This window comes from Pyrus communis, chromosome 6, assembly GCF_041283825.1.
Source record: "Pyrus communis isolate YQ-2024b chromosome 6, ASM4128382v1, whole genome shotgun sequence".
In the NCBI taxonomy this organism is placed as follows: Eukaryota; Viridiplantae; Streptophyta; class Magnoliopsida; order Rosales; family Rosaceae; genus Pyrus; species Pyrus communis.
In genome coordinates, this window is record NC_142570.1 from 10996533 (window position 1) to 11014480 (window position 17948).

The 17948-nt window shown below is 36.3% G+C and overlaps 2 protein-coding genes and 1 non-coding gene across 6 annotated transcripts; 2 read left to right on the plus strand and 1 right to left on the minus strand.

Moving 5' to 3' along the window:
- The first annotated feature begins 3247 nt into the window (after positions 1 to 3247).
- Positions 3248 to 6033, plus strand: LOC137710589 (tubulin beta-4 chain). The gene is made up of 3 exons (XM_068449656.2): positions 3248 to 3927; positions 4506 to 4775; positions 5121 to 6033. The coding sequence occupies exons 1-3, from the start codon at positions 3534 to 3536 to the stop codon at positions 5786 to 5788; spliced, it is 1332 nt and encodes a 443-aa protein (XP_068305757.1). The 5' UTR covers positions 3248 to 3533; the 3' UTR covers positions 5789 to 6033.
- A 2043-nt stretch (positions 6034 to 8076) lies between these two features.
- TRNAC-GCA (transfer RNA cysteine (anticodon GCA)) lies at positions 8077 to 8148 on the plus strand. The gene has a single exon. It is a non-coding gene; the product is annotated as a tRNA-Cys (tRNA).
- Positions 8149 to 8646: 498 nt separating this feature from the next.
- LOC137710619 (serine/threonine-protein kinase BSK7) lies at positions 8647 to 17432 on the minus strand. Of its 4 annotated transcripts, XM_068449689.2 has the most exons (12): positions 17064 to 17432; positions 16301 to 16569; positions 15417 to 15631; positions 15110 to 15327; positions 14032 to 14167; positions 13210 to 13343; positions 12996 to 13101; positions 12636 to 12721; positions 12045 to 12233; positions 11446 to 11601; positions 10738 to 10851; positions 8647 to 9392 (listed from the first exon to the last, which is right to left on the minus strand). In XM_068449689.2, exons 3-12 carry the CDS (start codon positions 15496 to 15498, stop codon positions 9147 to 9149), a joined length of 1467 nt encoding a protein of 488 aa, XP_068305790.2. In that variant the 5' UTR covers positions 15499 to 15631; positions 16301 to 16569; positions 17064 to 17432; the 3' UTR covers positions 8647 to 9146. The 4 variants fall into 4 exon arrangements, 2 of the variants coding, with proteins under 2 accessions (XP_068305790.2, XP_068305791.2); XR_015963604.1 differs by lacking the exon at positions 16301 to 16569 and having other exon boundaries at positions 10738 to 10858; positions 17064 to 17402; XR_011064986.2 differs by lacking the exon at positions 17064 to 17432 and having other exon boundaries at positions 10738 to 10858.
- Between the last annotated feature and the right edge of the window lie 516 nt (positions 17433 to 17948).

Genomic DNA, 17948 nt, shown 5'->3' on the forward strand with positions numbered 1-17948 from the left:
ATGTGCCATGTGCTCCTGTTTCCTGTCCAAGTACTTACATATTACCATCATGTTTTAGTTTTTCTTGTGCTTCTGCACCTATTTACCAATGTCTTAATACTCTAGTCTATTGATTTTTATTGTGTTTATGTTCGCATGTGTATTAAAATTATTCTGATTCATGACAATCATACAATAATTGTCATATATGAAATCAAAAAGTATGTGAGTTCCACATTACACTCCATAATCAACACCTAAAAAGTAAGAAACTAGATTGATTATGGTAGGATAATTGATCTGATGATCCATATTCCTTCTCTCCCCTAATTTTTGCTTTCATAATCCATCTCATTCAAAGTAAGTAAACATGTAGTCTTGAGCGTATTTGTAAATCTAAGAGCTTAATTGTAATCTGTTAATTAATTTGGATATATAGGTAATTAGCAAGTGTTAGGGTTGAAATGGATATATACAAGAAGAGAAGAATAGATGGGAGGGGTGTGCGAGATATGCCAAATGCATCTGTCCAACTGGATTGATGGGTGTGTGGTTGCTGTCGAGGGAACATCCCAGCATAATTTTGTGATAGCTTAAGATGTGGATGGTTCACCAAACGTATGTATGCATATAAGATGCTCCAACAGCCCATGATATCTTCTCCCCTCTCTTATTCTACCTTTACATTTTGAAGTTTTAGTATAATTGAGTTAGTAATATGTTATTGGATTACTTTTATTTTAGGGTCATTTGATAATTAATTTGTTTTTTATTTTTATTTTTGTGTTAATAATAGAGGAAAATATGAGGAAATCGAAAGATGTAAAAGAGCGGATGAAAGATGATAGAAGAGATGGAAAAGTACATAATGAAAACTAAAAACTATTTTGATGTTGTTTTCACTTTCGAAATTTTCTTTTCACTTATTTTTATTATTTCTTTTCCTCCCTCCCACATTCCTAATACCTTTGTTTATATTACGACAAAATAAAATGGTTATCAAACAATTGATTAGACTATGAAGTTTCCCACAAATTGCATGTTTATATATACGTGGTTCCAATTTTGGGAAGGAAAAAAAAATCAGCACCCTTACATATCAAAATCATGGCAATTACAGAATTACTGCACCTTACAGATTGACAAAAAAATTAAAAAAAAAATTGAGAAATGGGAATTTTAAATTCAAGACCTCCAACAACCAAAATTTTGATATCATATTTTACAACCCACTAGTTCCCAAATTTTTAAGCTGATAAATGCTTTTATTTTCCCCTTAAGAAAACAAATCGCAATTGATGTGAAGATTATTAGTGGGGAAAATCAAGACTAACCTAATTAAGAATTATATTTTGTTTATTAGAGTAAGCTCAACCGTCAACATTGGATTCCAAGCAGCCAAGGCAACTAGTCCTAGTGGGGTGTTGGAATTGGAAACAGATGCAGGGATTGCATCCAATAATTGCCTCTCTCTCTCTCTCTCTCTCTCTCTCTCTCTCGTACAAATATATACACATTATAGTATACGTATACATTGCCACAAGGCACCTCAACTTATCTGGAAATCACGTTCTTCTGGTGAAAGTCATAACTTAATAGATCATTGACTAAGAAAAGGTCGATTATTGCGAAAGTTGTTACTGTTCATAATTAGACAGTATTATGAAAGATAATATGTCTCGTTCTAATTGGTATAGGATCAAAGTAACGTAAATCTAAGTTACTTTGTTTTTAGGACATGTTTTGAATCTCTGGGTAGGCAGATCAAATCAGCCATAACACGATATCTATAAAAAAAAAAAACTTTAATAAATTTAGATGGAACCCCGTAGACTTGTGCAAGTGACACTTTACCACAGTGGTGGAGAGGAGTGTTGCCCTTGCACCAAAGTGTAGCTTCGAACTCCGTGAACTCCCTAATCTAACATCTACTCTAGCAAATCTTTCGTTTGACAAAAATAAAATAAAATAAATAAATAAATAAAATAAAAAAAACTATCTGTTTAATTATGAAAATAATTTCTTGGTAGAAATCTGTTGATGAATACTTTGCGAATAATATGCATGGCATGTACGAAAACAAAATTTTCGAATATAGTAAGCATTATTTTAAAATAAATAAATAAATAGGAGCTTTGATTTCAACATACATGAGCAAAATGTGTGGAGGTGATTTCCAAATTCTTGTTGATGGTCTTCTTCATCAACGTTTGATGCATTGGCGAATTAGTAGTCTGCATGGACATTTTAAACTTAGCAAGTGATTTCTCTTCTATTTTCTTTCATCATATTTGTAGAGAGACCAATTTTTACTGATGCTATTTGCTAATTTTAGGCATCAACAAGCTTCTGAATGTCAACTGTTGATGACCACATATTCATCAATGACTTACAATTATGTCAAGATCTTAGAGTCGGGTCAATGGTCCTCTACTAATAACACCGATATTGTATCAATTTAATCACATACAGAGCTTGACATGCATCATCAGTAGTGAAACCATTCATTGATAAGTAGTGATGTATTTATGTCATGTTTCTGATGCAAGATGGCATTTTTCAACACTCCTCACGTGGGATCATTTTTTTGTGGGCCACAAGTTCAACCAAGATTCATCTTCAGGTCAATCCAAGTCAAGGTCTTGTTCACAATTAGAACGCCCGGGTTGGGTCTTGTTCACAACTGGAACGTTCAATCGGGTCGGGAAAATCTGCTATGATACCATGTCAAGATTTTAGAATCAGGCTACTGATCCACTACTAATCACACTAATATTGTCGCAACTTAACCGCCTACACACACGACATGTGTTGGGCTTTATCAAAAAAAGCCTCAATGTTTTTAGTAGTGAAATAATTCATTTGTCATTTTTCCAATGTAAAATTACATTCTTCAAGAAATTATTCACATGTACATAAACAACTGTCCTCAACTCATTTGTCAAAAATATGTAACAACCGCATAATCAAGTATATATAACCTCTACGTACATGTGCACGTATGATGTATGAGTTGTTCTTGTCATAACATATAATACTTTCATATACTTCCACCCTTGAATTAATATAGCATTCCTCGTTGGGTTAACATATCTTTGATTATACTAAAACAGAGGATAAGTATAGCATATTAATGACAATAATCCTCATAATGTGTTAAATAATTAACTCAAATTAGGTGAGAGAAAGGATCAAAACCCCCCGATTAAGAAATGGGCATTTTAGGAATATCCTAAGTAATGACAGAAGTGAAATGAAATGAGCAAGCATGAATCTTCTTGTCGCTTTCCCTTATCCAGCTCACAACTCCTTGTTGGAGTTTTGACATGCCACTCTGAACAAACCCACATGAAATTATTGAACGATATTATTAATAGCTATATATTTTCATTTAATTCAACAAGAAGAAGAAAAAAATCAAGAGACTTGAGCAACTACAAAAAGGCCATCACCAATTATAATTTTCCATTGTTCTTCCCTTCCACTCTCAACCTTTCTTTTCTCTTTCTCCCCATAAACCCTAACTTATTTATTTTTGTAGTACGGTTTAGAAAATGAGAGAAATCTTGCACATTCAAGCTGGACAATGTGGGAACCAAATTGGAGGGAAGTTTTGGGAGGTGATGTGTGACGAGCATGGGATCGATCCCACCGGAAAATATAACGGGAACTCCCACCTTCAGCTTGAGAGGGTAAATGTCTACTACAATGAAGCAAATGGAGGAAGATATGTGCCTAGGGCAGTGCTGATGGACCTCGAGCCGGGGACGATGGACAGCTTAAGAACTGGTCCTTATGGGCAGATTTTCAGGCCGGACAACTTTGTGTTTGGCCAGAATGGAGCCGGAAACAATTGGGCTAAAGGGCATTACACAGAAGGAGCTGAGTTGATTGATGCTGTTCTTGATGTGGTTAGAAAAGAGGCTGAGAATTGTGATTGTTTACAAGGTATTTAATTTGGGATTGTTGGCCTTTTTTTTCTTTCTTTCTAATTCTTCTTTTTTCCGAGTCCTAATTGATGTGATCGTATATTTGTAGAAAAGTCGGGTCCAATAGAAAAGAAATGTGGTTTTCCTAGATTCTAAACATGGATCAAAATTAGTCTGGAAGAATTATTGTTGAGTACTGCAATACCGCCATGTGGTATAATTAGTTCACGTGTTACAATATAAACGAATATCTATTGGTATACACCGTTCAAAATATATGAATCTCAAATCATATTATAACATGTGAACTAATTATACCGCATTATCATGTTCCAATACTAGACAATAAATTTTTACCTTTTTATATGCTTTACCTACGAAAAAAACACTCAGATAAGACCGGAAAATACTAAAGACAACATGGTTGGCTAATTTGGGCTATTTTGATTTTCTTGATTATTTTTTCATTTTTTGAGTTTGGTCTTAATTGATTTTATTAAATCTAACCCCTCTAAACACAATTAAGCAAGGCAAAAATCACCTGCTTTGTCCATCTTTTTACCAATTTAATCAGTTAAATGTATAAATTTGTTATAGGGTTCCAGATTTGCCATTCACTAGGAGGTGGGACAGGGTCAGGAATGGGGACCCTACTGATTTCAAAGATCAGGGAAGAGTACCCAGATAGAATGATGATGACTTTCTCAGTCTTCCCCTCACCAAAAGTCTCAGACACAGTGGTCGAACCCTACAATGCAACCCTCTCTGTTCACCAATTGGTTGAAAATGCTGATGAGGTCATGGTCCTTGACAATGAAGCCCTCTATGATATTTGTTTCAGAACTCTCAAGCTCACAAATCCAAGCTGTAAGTATTGGGTAATAGCTTTTTAGTCATATAAATGCAAGTTTTTTGACAATTTAATGTGATACGTTGTTAAACTATAGTCATTTTGGATCATTGATTACGTGAATTTGTTTAAATATTTGAACCGAATTAAGAGTGCAACAACTTAACATACATATTCTCTTATCAGATAGTATGACATGTTATGTTGTTAAATTGTCAATCTGAATTTCTACCAAATTGGAGATCCAAATTGAGAGTTTTGATACCATAACTTGTCAGCCAAGAAATAAAAAACATTATAATTTTGCTATTGTGCACAAGTTTTAAATACTAAAACCTACATTTTCATTCTACTTGTTACAGTTGGTGATTTGAACCATTTGATTTCCACAACCATGAGTGGAGTCACATGTTGCCTCCGCTTCCCGGGACAGCTCAACTCCGATCTTCGAAAACTAGCCGTGAATCTCATCCCCTTCCCCCGCCTCCATTTCTTTATGGTTGGTTTCGCACCTTTGACCTCCCGCGGCTCCCAACTCTATAGAGCCCTCACAATCCCTGAGCTCACACAACAAATGTGGGACGCCAAGAACATGATGTGCGCCGCAGATCCACGCCATGGCCGATACCTGACAGCATCGGCCGTGTTCCGCGGCAAAATGAGCACAAAAGAAGTGGACGAGCAGATGATCAACATACAAAACAAGAACTCCTCATTCTTTGTGGAATGGATTCCAAACAATGTCAAATCAAGTGTTTGTGACATTCCACCAACCGGGCTTGCCATGTCCTCTACATTCATGGGGAATTCGACATCGATTCAAGAGATGTTTAGGCGGGTTTCGGAGCAGTTCACGGTCATGTTTAGGAGGAAGGCCTTCTTGCATTGGTACACAGGCGAGGGTATGGATGAGATGGAGTTTACTGAGGCTGAGAGCAACATGAATGACTTGGTCTCTGAGTATCAGCAGTACCAAGATGCTGTGGCACAGGATGAGGGAGAGTATGATGAGGAAGAGCTGGAGAATTGAGGATTGGAGGTTTTCCAATTTTAGGTTGCTTGGGATTGAAGAAATTAAATTGAATTATGTATTGGGGTCAGTAATTTGTGCTTGTTCTAGCTTGGTTCTTATCTCTTTTTTTTGGTTATCAATAATGGGTTATTTATTGTAAAGCCTTCCCATTCTTGGGGATTTGGGTTCTGTTGTGGATATGTGATTGCTGTAATGTTTTTTTAAGAGAGAAAATAAATAGTTATGCGTCTTGTTATTACAAATTATATTTTTTATGGCACAAAAAAATTGAGTGAATATTGATGTTACTTATAATGTTGAGACAACTTTCGACGCATTGAAAAATTTGGATGCAAATTTAATTTTGTATTCAAACATACGTTCACCTCTTCAGAGCAACAAATTTTTAAACTCATATATAAGTTTTTATAGAGAGTGCTACTAAAATCACTCTATTGTCTTATTTTCCCGTCTCACCTTTTAATAAAAATGTTAATCACATAATTATCCTTTTAGCAAAAGACTTTTAAATCCACATACATAAATTCGTTATAACTTTAATTAAATAAACTAAAAGAGAATAAAGAAAACCTAAAAGTAACAAAAGTAAAAATAAATTCATCCTCCTCCCAAATCATCCACGATGGACTGACGACTATCAAATCCCCAATCATCCATTACCCTCGCCAGTAACAAACACCACCGCACCCTCCCTTTCAATTCTGGTACTACCACCTCCACGCTCTCCTCCTTTTACTCATAAACGAACAACGACGACAACCCAGATTTTAAAATCGAAGAATACCCAATTACAGTTGGAATAAATCGATTTGGAGCAATCTGCCTCTGTATTGGAAAACTCCCCTGTGCTTCTGTCTTCCTTCCCCTTTGGTTTCTCTCTCTTTCCAAGTGAGATGCCGCCAAGCAGGTGTCAAAGGTTTTGGTTTTTTATGGGGGTGGGAGAAGGTTTTGGTGCGGCTAGGTAGTGGCAATTAAGGAAGCATGAAGTTAAAAAAAAAAAAAAAAAAAAAAAAAAAAAAAAAAAAAACATATTAATATTATTGTTTAAAAAATTAGACATTAGAGGTTATTTTAGGAATAATGGTGGGTGGAGAAATAATATTTTAATTTTTTTAATTTTTATGGTGGGTGAAATTATAATGTGGGTGTAGAAATAGGACAATGTGGTAGGTCTATCATCACTCTTTTTAGAGGAGCAATTGTAAGCACAAAAATTCTGTAACGAATGAAACAAGGACATGTGTACAAAGTATATTTATATTGATGAATTTGTAGGGTTACAATCTCTATTTACAATTTCCTCTAATTCAGTCTTCAAATTTGATGTAGATGCATAGGTTGTTGATCCAAGGGTTGCGATGACTTGATCTCGGACGAACGATTGAACGATTGCTTCAAGTTTTGAGCTTGAAACAAATCGTGGATAGTCTTCACCTCTAGGTTTGTGTATGACCTGCGGCAAAGGTGATGTTGATGTGGGATTTTTTTGATTCAAGGGTCTTGGCGACTTGATCTTGAATCAAACGTCGTTACAAGTTTTAAGCTTTCAACAAATTCTTGAAGGAATCGGCACAAGTGCTTGTTGATTCTTCAAAGGAATGCTTTGGCTTTGGTCCAAAGAAAGCTTCGACTTTGGTTGTACGTTCTTCGAAGAGAGCTTTGGCAGCATATTAGTCTTCAAAGATTTGGCAGAGGTTCTCCTTTTGTGAGAATTTTGGCCCTTCAATGTAGAAATTGTCGACCTTTATGCTTGTCTGAGGACCTTGTATTTATAGACGTCTCAAAGTTTGCCTTTGGATGGATTTGGCTTTGATTTGTGTCTTGATTCGTCCATGGGAGAATTTAGGCATGTTTTGTATCTTATTTTCAGCCACTTTCCCTTGCTTGGCCAAAATCTATAAGGCTTTCTTGCCTATTTTGCGAGCAATCTTTAATTCTTGCTTGTTTTGTGAAGATGTTTTAGCTTTCATTCCAGTTTTGGGAGCAATTTGGGCCCCTTGCTGATTTTAAAGAGATTTCTTCCCCTTTGCCGCATTTTAGAAATGCTTTTGAGCTTCCTTTGCTTGATTTGTGTCACATGTCATTGATTACTTGTTCATTTGTGACGAGTCATATGCCACGTGGAGCTTTATGATGCATAATTTGTATGCAACGAAATTTACATGTGCTGATAAAATTGAATAGATGTAATTCATAATTAAAGAAAAACAATATGATCTATCAAAGCTCTTACCTAATAATAATATTCAGTATATAAATGAAAAAAAGAATTATCTTTGACAATTGGGTCCATAGCTCAGTGGTAGAGCATTTGACTGCAGATCAAGAGGTCACCGGTTCGAACCCGGTTGGGCCCTTTTTTGTGTTTTTCTGTTTTATTTTTTGGTTTCTTCCCACATTCGTTCATTCATCAACGCTTCTTTTGCTGGTCAATCATCCAGCAAGGTTTTTCAATTCAGAAATGCAATGTCAACGTCCACCGTCTTCGTTCCTTCTGTCTTCGGTTTGGATTTTTTTCTAGATTAGTAGTGATTAGGGTTTCTTCAACGTTTATGCATACTTCGCGTGATTACAGAAAATATTTCAAAAAATTCAATTTTAAGAGTAGATGGTCAAAGATAGAGTTATTTTTACCCGGACAATAGCACCAGAGACATCGTTATCTAAGGAGGGTTTCGTCGTTCCGCTCCTTGCAAACGATGTTAGGATGCGAATCACTACCCAATCAATTTTCATGGGAATTATTTGGCAAAATAAGGTAGCTTTGCTTATACATAGCATGACTATTCCACCCAAAAGTTTGATTTTAGTTCAAAATGATCAATATATAGAATCAGAACAAGTAATTGCAGAGATTCGCGCACCATAAACAACAAATTTTATTTCAAAAAAATATATATAAAAAAAAAATAGTAAAAAGCAGAGAAATTACAAGCATGCCATTGTCAGCACTTCTCTTCACCTCTTTTTCAATGCAAGATCAAAACAACAGAAGATTAAATCCTTTACAAATATATATAACGTTTCAAATGCATCATATGATGTGATTATTTCCCCAACATTCTTGTATTGGAAACAGGTCATTTGAACAACAATGAAGGGCAAATTCGTCATAAACAAAAGAGACCAAACCAACCCGTCCAGTAAATTTTGCCAAAGAATGCTTCAACATCCACAACGCACGAACCAGTCATGCAATAGAAGATTAATGACTTGCTTCTCTTCCGTCTCTGCGGCCTACTCGATGACTGATTAACCTCCTGACTAAGAGTCCCTGTCCAGTGCTCATCTTTCCGGAAAAGAGCGGTTCAATACAAAGGAAAGAGATTCATGTTCCACCTTTAGCAGCTAACCGTCAAGCGCTTGCATTCCTTTTACTTTCAAGTACACTACCCTCTTTGAGGGCTACCTGTGCCTCGTCATTCTTTCCAAGTGCCAAAAGTGCTGCAGCTTGCAAATACAAGGCAATGTGCCAAACAGGGAAAATCACTTGGGCTTGTGCCGCATCATTCAAGGCTTCCTGTGGCATATCATTCATGAGGTATGACAAGCTACGGCGTGCAAAAACTGTCGGGGAAACCATGGTTCCGACATCAATAAACTGCAAGTTAAATGAACAAACTGTCAGCTATATGAAACCAATTTTGAAACCGACTTATATAAAAGAACTAATTTCAGGTTGTAATACAGTCCATCGGAAAAGGCTAGCCCCAGGACAAAGCTTTTACTGAATTGGCAGGATTTTAGCCCCCCCCCCCCCCCCCCCCCCCCTTAGTCAAGGCTAACTCAATGCCCTACAGCAATCATGAAAAAACCCAGAAAAAATGTGCACAAATAAAATGTGATAACAGACCATACAATTCTAAAACAATATTGCCTCAATTTATTTTCGTTTCTCTAATGGAATGTCTTACAGTCCTCTGCTGAATCCTTCTTGATCAATTACACACGTTTGACATAGAGGAATGATGGAAAACGAGATAGATAGAAAGGAATGGGTATTCGCCTCGTGTTATTTAGTATATTTTTATGGGAAAAGGAGGGTACCCCGTTCCCTCGTGTAGTCGTGGTATTGCATGTAGGTGTGAAGAAAAGATAAAAATCTTCTTATCTAGTTACCATTCAACTTCTTTTCTTCCCAAAACAGATTTTAGGTAAGGGTAAACCTAAAATATAACTGAAAGCAATTAATTCCAATCCATACTTTGATCCAACCAAAGTTAGAAAGTTGAAAAATGGTATGCCTGGTAGATGTGCTACCGCTCCACTTTTCCTCGCTACCAAGCAAGCTTCCCTTTTCCCCCTTCACCCTTCTCTTTTCTTTCCTTTTCCAAACATACTGTTAGAATTAGTTCTCCTGAAGAGTAATCCCCATCCCACCATCGGGACATTAGAAACTATCTAGCTTAGACCTAGACACCATTAACTTTAGTTTTCAGAAATATCAGAGCTTACACTGTTGGTGGCTGTATTTGGGCTTTGTGGTTGTGCTGGATATAATGACTGAGGGGGTTTGTATATCTGGAAATTGACATGCAGTGAAGGTGGTCGGGATGGCAACAGATTATAGATCTGATAGTTTTAGTGGCTGTGCTCATAAAGGTGGATCAGTCTGTCGCTATTGAATGAATTTATGGAAAGTCTGAGGCTGCCAAGTGAGGATTGGAAAACCCCATTTCTCATTTAGGCTGGCCCAAACTAAGCCCAAAACAAAAAGATACTTATGCAGGCTCACTCTGGATAGGGTTACTAGAATGCATATGCCTTGGGCAGCGCTTGGACCAGCCCCTTCAACAAGTGATACTTCACTTAAGCCCAATGCATATGCTTTATCATAAACATTAAAGTTACTTTATATGGTAATGCAAGTATTGATTGCGAAATGTGGTGGACATCTATCTACTCAAAAAGGTTAAAAATTTGAAAGGACGGCAAACTAAATTGACCTGGGAGTAGCACTCAATTGCAGCTCTGAAATCTTTATGACGGAAAGCAACATCACCCTTTTTCTTTGAGTTCAATGTCTCCTGCATCTGGTTGGTCCACATCTGGAATGAAAGCTGAAAGCTAGAAAAAGCAATAATTAGCATACCATATGTGAGTACAGGATGCAGCTGGAGGACAAATATCAGGGAATCACAAAATCTAAGAGTGGCAGCTATAAGTACATAGCTGACAATTGACAGAGAGGGTATGAGTTATATCACATTTAACAATCATCTTGTTAGGAAGATTAACAAAAATAAAAATACACGGAGCCATTATCTAAATGTGCATACTGAAAGTGAAAAACCAAACATCTAAAGAGGGACATGGTTATACAATGACCAAAGCAAAGAAGCTAAATAGATAGCTCGTTGGTTCATTCCAACTGATTTTTTTTTTCTAAATGAAGGATTGACTTGATTCTATGCCATCATGATTTATGACAAAGTATAGACTATAGTCATAAGTAGATCTCTCTATGAGTCCTCATGTGATTTTGGGGTAGACATGCACCTTCATGTTATGGATACCAGTGAAGGATCAAATTACACAAGTATTATGCTTGCTATGATTATAATTGATATATAAGAGAAGTCTACACAACCTACTGGATTATGACAGAACAAGAGAATTTGGCATTCCTTAAATATGATATATTAGAAACGAACCTCAGTTGCTGCACCTTCATCATCCTTGTATCCAATACTTTCTATGATCTCATGAATAGCCGTTAAATCCGTCCTCACACAAGCTTCACCAAATGGTGATAGATTAGGTAAAGCTGCTGCACCATGTGGTATACCCATCAATACATGAGAAGGAACCTGCAGAACAACGTACTTAAAGCTTCTCTAGATTGCAAAAGACTATTCAACGTTTCAATACAAGCACAGATATTAATTAATCATGATTTGCTGTTGAGGATGTCCACAACGAGTGAAAATTGAACATACACTTTAGAATGAGGTATAGACCTTCTGCCTTAATAATATAGATCAATAGGCCACATGAAAATATTCTTTGAGTTTATTACTGGAGAACTCCAAGATCAAATGGTACGACTTATTCAGAATTGAAGCACAAAAATGTGAACTTCTTCATTAAACATGGCTGTATTTTCTTTGGTTTTAAGTTGTAAAGAGTACCAGAGTCTCTGACAAGAAGAGGTATCAATAGTACCAAAATCACAAAATTTGATTGTCACAACACTTCGAAAGAAAAGAACAACCAATAAGAATAATAGTGTCATGAACAAAAGAACACCAACCTCTGTGTCCTTCTGAAGAGGAACCAAGGCAGCAACTAATGACTTTGGATTAGGACGCTCTCGCGGTTCATATTGCAAACATCTTGAAGCCAAACGGACTAATTCCGTTCCCTCATCATTTGAGAATTGGCCTTCCAAACAAGAATCTGTTAGCATCTGAAGATTCCTGTCGCGAATAAGGTCAAGTGCCTAGAACATTGTGCAACCGAATATTAGAAATGCAATCACATAGAATTGACAACTGAGCTCAACTGAGAACAATAAATCACCAAAAGAACTCCTATGGCTAGAGTCAAATGTTTTTTAAGTGAGCAAGGAACCCTGAAACCCTCAACCTTCGCAAGAGTTTAATGAGAAAAATAATGGAAAACAACATCCATGAACTACTCGTGAATTTTGAGGTTGAAAGATTATGCAATGTCACTAGTATACCTGCAGTTGCTGCTTCCATAATCATCGTTACTTCTATGAAAACTTCCTGTATGGTACAAGTACTAGTACCACACAAGTAGTTCCCATATTACTCTTAGATGACACAAGTGGTGCATTAATTGATCACATCGAAAGAGTCTTATTGCAAAAGAGACTTACATGGCTCGGAGGAATATGTTTTCCACTGAGGAGGTCAAGCAAAAGGGTGCCAAAGCTATACATTACACTTTCTGCAGTAACTCTTCCTACAAAAAAGATGGGGGAGGTGATCAATATTCGTAATATAAGGTAACCATATGAGCAGAACAAGGATATGAGAATGGAATTAAACATAAGATCACAAGTCAAAACAAGCAAACATCACAATGATCACATTTAAAATCTTATTATCAGTGTCCAGATGGTAACTAGGGTTCAGCCGTCATGATGTTGTCTAATCAAGAGGCCAAAGATGTTACTAATGGAATGTCAGCACGGTCATCTGGAAGCTGAGGAATTTTACTTCTTGAAGATGCATACCTGTCCTTAGATACTCAGGAGGAGTAAATGCCAGGTTTGTACTGTAGCTTTTTCCATCTCTACTGTTTTTCATCAGACCAAAGCATGAAAGTCTAGGGTTACAATCCTGAGATTTAGGAAGAGCAATTCATATCAGACTCACACTATACAAGAGAGATGAAAAACACAGTACTACATTAAGTTTGAAGATAACAGTGAATTGATAGATACTCACATCATCAAAGACAATTCTATATGCATTTAAATCATGATAAAGGGCACGTCCTTTACTGGTACAATATTCAAGGGCCTGTGCAAGATATAAAGCCACCCTTAACCGCATTGCCCACTTCATGGGTTGTGTTTCCCCTGAATCAATACAAATTAAAAGCAATAAATATTGTTTTCTTTGGAGAACCAAAAGTTAAAACAAAAGGAGGAAACATAACTACACAGAGGAGCATCACTACATAACAGATGTCAATGATAAAGTAAAAGAGATTCATAAATACTTCAACAGATATGGAAACCCCAAAAAAGTCCAAACAAAGCAATTATCACGATTGATGATGATGAGTGGTTTCCGCACCTGATCCCAACGTGCCAGGAATGATATTTAAAACAATAAATTATATGAAGCTTTAAGAAATTGAAAAAAAAGATAATATATAATATAACCAAGGGAAACTGCCAAACCAAGAAGCTATTGCACCTTATCAACATTTATAATCATTAAAAATAAAATAAAAAAAGGTGCTACCCTACAAGTGATTTTCATAATAATTTTTTTTTTTTTTTTTTTTTAAAAAAAAAAAAAAAAGACCCTCAACCAGCTAGTTGAGAAATACAATTACAACAGTTAAACTGTTTAACAGTCAGATAATCAGATAAAGGTGAGAAATAATTGCTCAATAGAGAAACTTCAACCTTCAGACTCATAATTAAAGTATTTCAGTCTCAACTCAAAGCATATAGGGAAATGAATTCACACAAAAACTAAAGGCGTTAAAATTGCGAACAAACTATATATAAAAATTAGTGAATCTAATGAACTTACAATGGAATAAATGCTTTGCCAATGTATCATTGGGCATATATTCAGCAACAAGTAGTCTCTCGTCACTTTCACAGCAACAACCAAGTAAATTTGCCAATCGGGTGTTCCGGAGCTGCCCAACAGCCCTTGCTTCTTCCTAAAATTGTAAAGGTCAGGTTAGAGCAAGAAATAAAAAATCATAACTCAAGGAGAGGAAAAGAACTACGTTAACGACGATGTAGAAACGTAGACATTGCATAATGCAAGCATTGCTGAAGAGGTGAAGATGGTAAACAAATCTCTTACATATTCAAAAGATACATGACATGCATAAAATGTTTGAAATCAAACTACTTGGTTTAGCCAATTATTATATGCTAAAAACAGACCACACATAATGTCATATTCCACTCAAACTAGTGTAGCTCAATGTGATCAAAAGGGGAGAAAAAGTGTAGCCGAAAGAAACAATTTTGCTTTCAGGACTTCTTCCACGGGAGGGGGGTGAACATTCAATTTAAAGTGTATCATAATTAACTGAAACAAGATCATGATCTTAGGAACATCAAAGCAAATGATAGCAGTTACCACAATATTAAAAACAATGATGACGAAAATATGTTGGGGATTAATTCTTTTGGTGCTATCAAGCTGGATGTGCAAATCATGTCAAGAGATTCATACATCACAAAACCATTTAAAGGCAGTGAGGCATCCAATTTCAAACACACTCCAAAAGTTGAACTGCTCATGTGTAAACCATAGTACAAACTCCTTTTCCGAGGAAAAAGATCAATTTAGTTTAACAGATTTTGGTACAGGAAAGAGGAATTCATATTACATAATGTTTAAAATAGTAACAAGGATGGAAAGAAGTTACTCAGCAATCAGCAATATCAAGAATCCATCTATTGGTCAAAAACATCTCTAGCCATTCTAATACATTATGAGTAACGCAAATAAATTATGAGTGACGCACTGACAGGGAGAAAAAAAAAAGACATGAACCTGGCAAAATCTTTGAATGCTGATCAGCAAGAGCACTTTTTGGAAATAGATATAATGACATCATAATGATTGGGAGCCAGTACATACTTACCAAAAATTGTCGGGTATCAGGCCAAGCTGATCTGTTGAATCTTTTGACAGCTATCCGTCTTTGATCCTCAAGCTTCCCTTTGTAAACCACATTTGGAGCCTTTTCCCCGTGTTCAGAAACTATATTCTCCACAGCAAATCCAGATGTTGCCATCCTAAGTTGCTCGATTGTGTATTCATGAAATGCAGGCAAATCAAGTTCATTGCTCTCCTCATTTTCTACAAAAGGACAGCAAACTGTGATATTGCAATCATTCCAAACAGAATAAAAATGAGACATGATAGCTACACTTCATTAGTTCGCTTACCCACACTTTGGGTCTCAAGAACTGGTCCGTCAACTTCTGGGCCCCAACAACACGCAGAGAGGTTGGAACACCCACAACCCATCCTAATCTCAGAATTTGACAGCACAGACTAGCAAGTCTTGAGGCTTCAAGATTTTATACAAGTTTGTAGAAACTGAAAACCGCCATCTGCCCCTTCGATACCAGCCAAAACAGATCCTGTCACCGTGCAAGACCTGCCAAATATTCACCACTCAGAAACTACAATCATATGGAAAACCTCAAAAACCCCATGTCAAATTCCAGCTCATTTTCTTAAAATCTGAGACTAACTTCAACAATTTTACAATCATAAAGGCTTCTGCCGAAAAAAAATTCCCTCCGTTCTTTTTGTGGACAGCTTCTTTCAAATGTTTCTTTCCACATAAAGCAAAAATGAAATCAGGGGGTCAATACAAATCATTCAAATTTCAATGATTCAAGTCAAGGGACACTTTAGTACTAATACTGATGCCAAACACAATACACACAGAAACAATGCAGAGGATGCAATCATTAAACCAATTCCCAAAAAGCAGACAAACAATACATCACCGAAAAAGCAGCAACTCAGCTCAACAAAGGATTCCAATCTGAGTCAACTCACTATGATCCGAGCTTAGTCAATTGAGTCCAGACTACCAACTAGGCCAAAATAAAAAACCCAGTTGTCTGAAACCACCAAACACATAAAAGCTCGTTCCTTTTGCAGCAAACGAGCCAAAACAGAGGCCCTTTTAGCTCAAATCAAAGATCACAGAAGCAAACCACAGCACGCCCAAAATATATAAACACGAAATCGAAAATATAAAAACAATATTTATTTTCGAATAAAAATGAAAATTCGAGAAGAACTTTGAGAGAACCTGAAATTGAATGAATGAGCCAAGCAAATTCCCCGTCCTCGATTCGGTCAAAGGCAAGGAAAGCAAAGGGGTATTTTAATTTTATTTTTTTTACCTCGTTTATTTTTTTATTTTCTTTATTTTTTGAGTGCTGAAATTATATATTTTATATATATATGAATACTGTGCTGAAAATGAGTTGTATGGACAGTGAGAGTTGAGGGACTTTTGAATCATAAATCGTCGTCGTCGTCGTCGTCTTCTTCGTCGTTGTTTTCGCGTTGCTTTCTCTGCGGAACAAGAAAATAGAGAGAGAGAGAGAGAGAGAGAGAGCGAGCTTCGAGATTTAGATGAGAATTATATATAAAAAATGTGAAATATTTTAATTTTAATATTCACGGATATAAGATTTTTTTTTTTTTTTTTTTTTTGAAACAAACATATTAAACAGCCGAATTCAAGAATTATTTATTTAATTTAAATTTTTTGTATTGGTGTTATATAGTGGGTGGGTGCCTGCGTGTGGGATTAGTCCTCCATTTCTCTATTTCCACCGACATGACCCCTTTTTTCTGATTTTCACACACCCAGGTCACTCCCTCCCCATAATCAACGGGTGTGTGAAAGCAAAAACAATAAAAAAAAAAAAAAAAAAAAAATCCAACGACAAACTTGAATGGAATCAGATGGAAAGAACACTAGCGGCAAATCAAGAACCCCCAAAATCACCAACTCTACAAAACCCTAATTTATTCTTCAATCCTAAATCCCTGTAATTGAATACCTTTTGTTTGAAGATTTTGGCTTCGAGATGGACCGTCAGGTGGTGGTCGGAGTCGACTTCAGAGGAGCTGAAGGAGGGAACTCAGCTATCGAGATTCGAGTGCGAGGAGAGTCAGTCAGTCAGGCTGGGAGATAGAGTTCGAGAGGGAGGAGAGTCAGTGAGTCTGAGAATCCACGACCAAGATTTGAGAGGGAGGACTGAGTTGTGGTCGCGACGGCGGTGATGATGGGGTGACGATGGTGCTGAGTCGGTGATAGTCTGGGGAGGACTCAATTGCAAAACTATCTCCCCATGTAAAAGGACAAAACCCCAAAAATTAGAAAGAAAAAAAATAATTATAATATTTAGGCCAATAATTGTGCAAAATATAAGATATAATGGGAAAAGGGGCGTTTAAATTTCGATGCATCATTGCCTACTTTTATTGATTAAACATTTATTTTTTTATTAAAATGCTTTTTTAATTAATTAACCCATTTGTATGTGCAAAATTACGCATATGATATTGAATTTTTTTTTTTTTTTTTTTTTGAGAAACATGATATTGAATTTAGTAAATTCTCCTAACTAATTAATTGCCTAAAACTAGAAGATTTATTACAGAAAAATAATTTCATATGAACAGAAAATTTGTCAAGATATGAGGTATCCGCGAGTTGAAAGGTAGGACTAGCTTGGAAAGGCTAAATGCATTTTACTTCTCGTTTCAGTCAAATGACACACGTCCTTCTAAAGCTCTCAAGTAGAGAATCACTCGTGTTTTTGCCAGCTTTGTGCCTTGAACCCAAGACCATGGTGCATGCCTAACTTGGAATTCTAACACATTTCAAATGGACCACTTTTTGTGGTTATAAATAAAAAATTGGTGAGGTGTGTTAGTACATA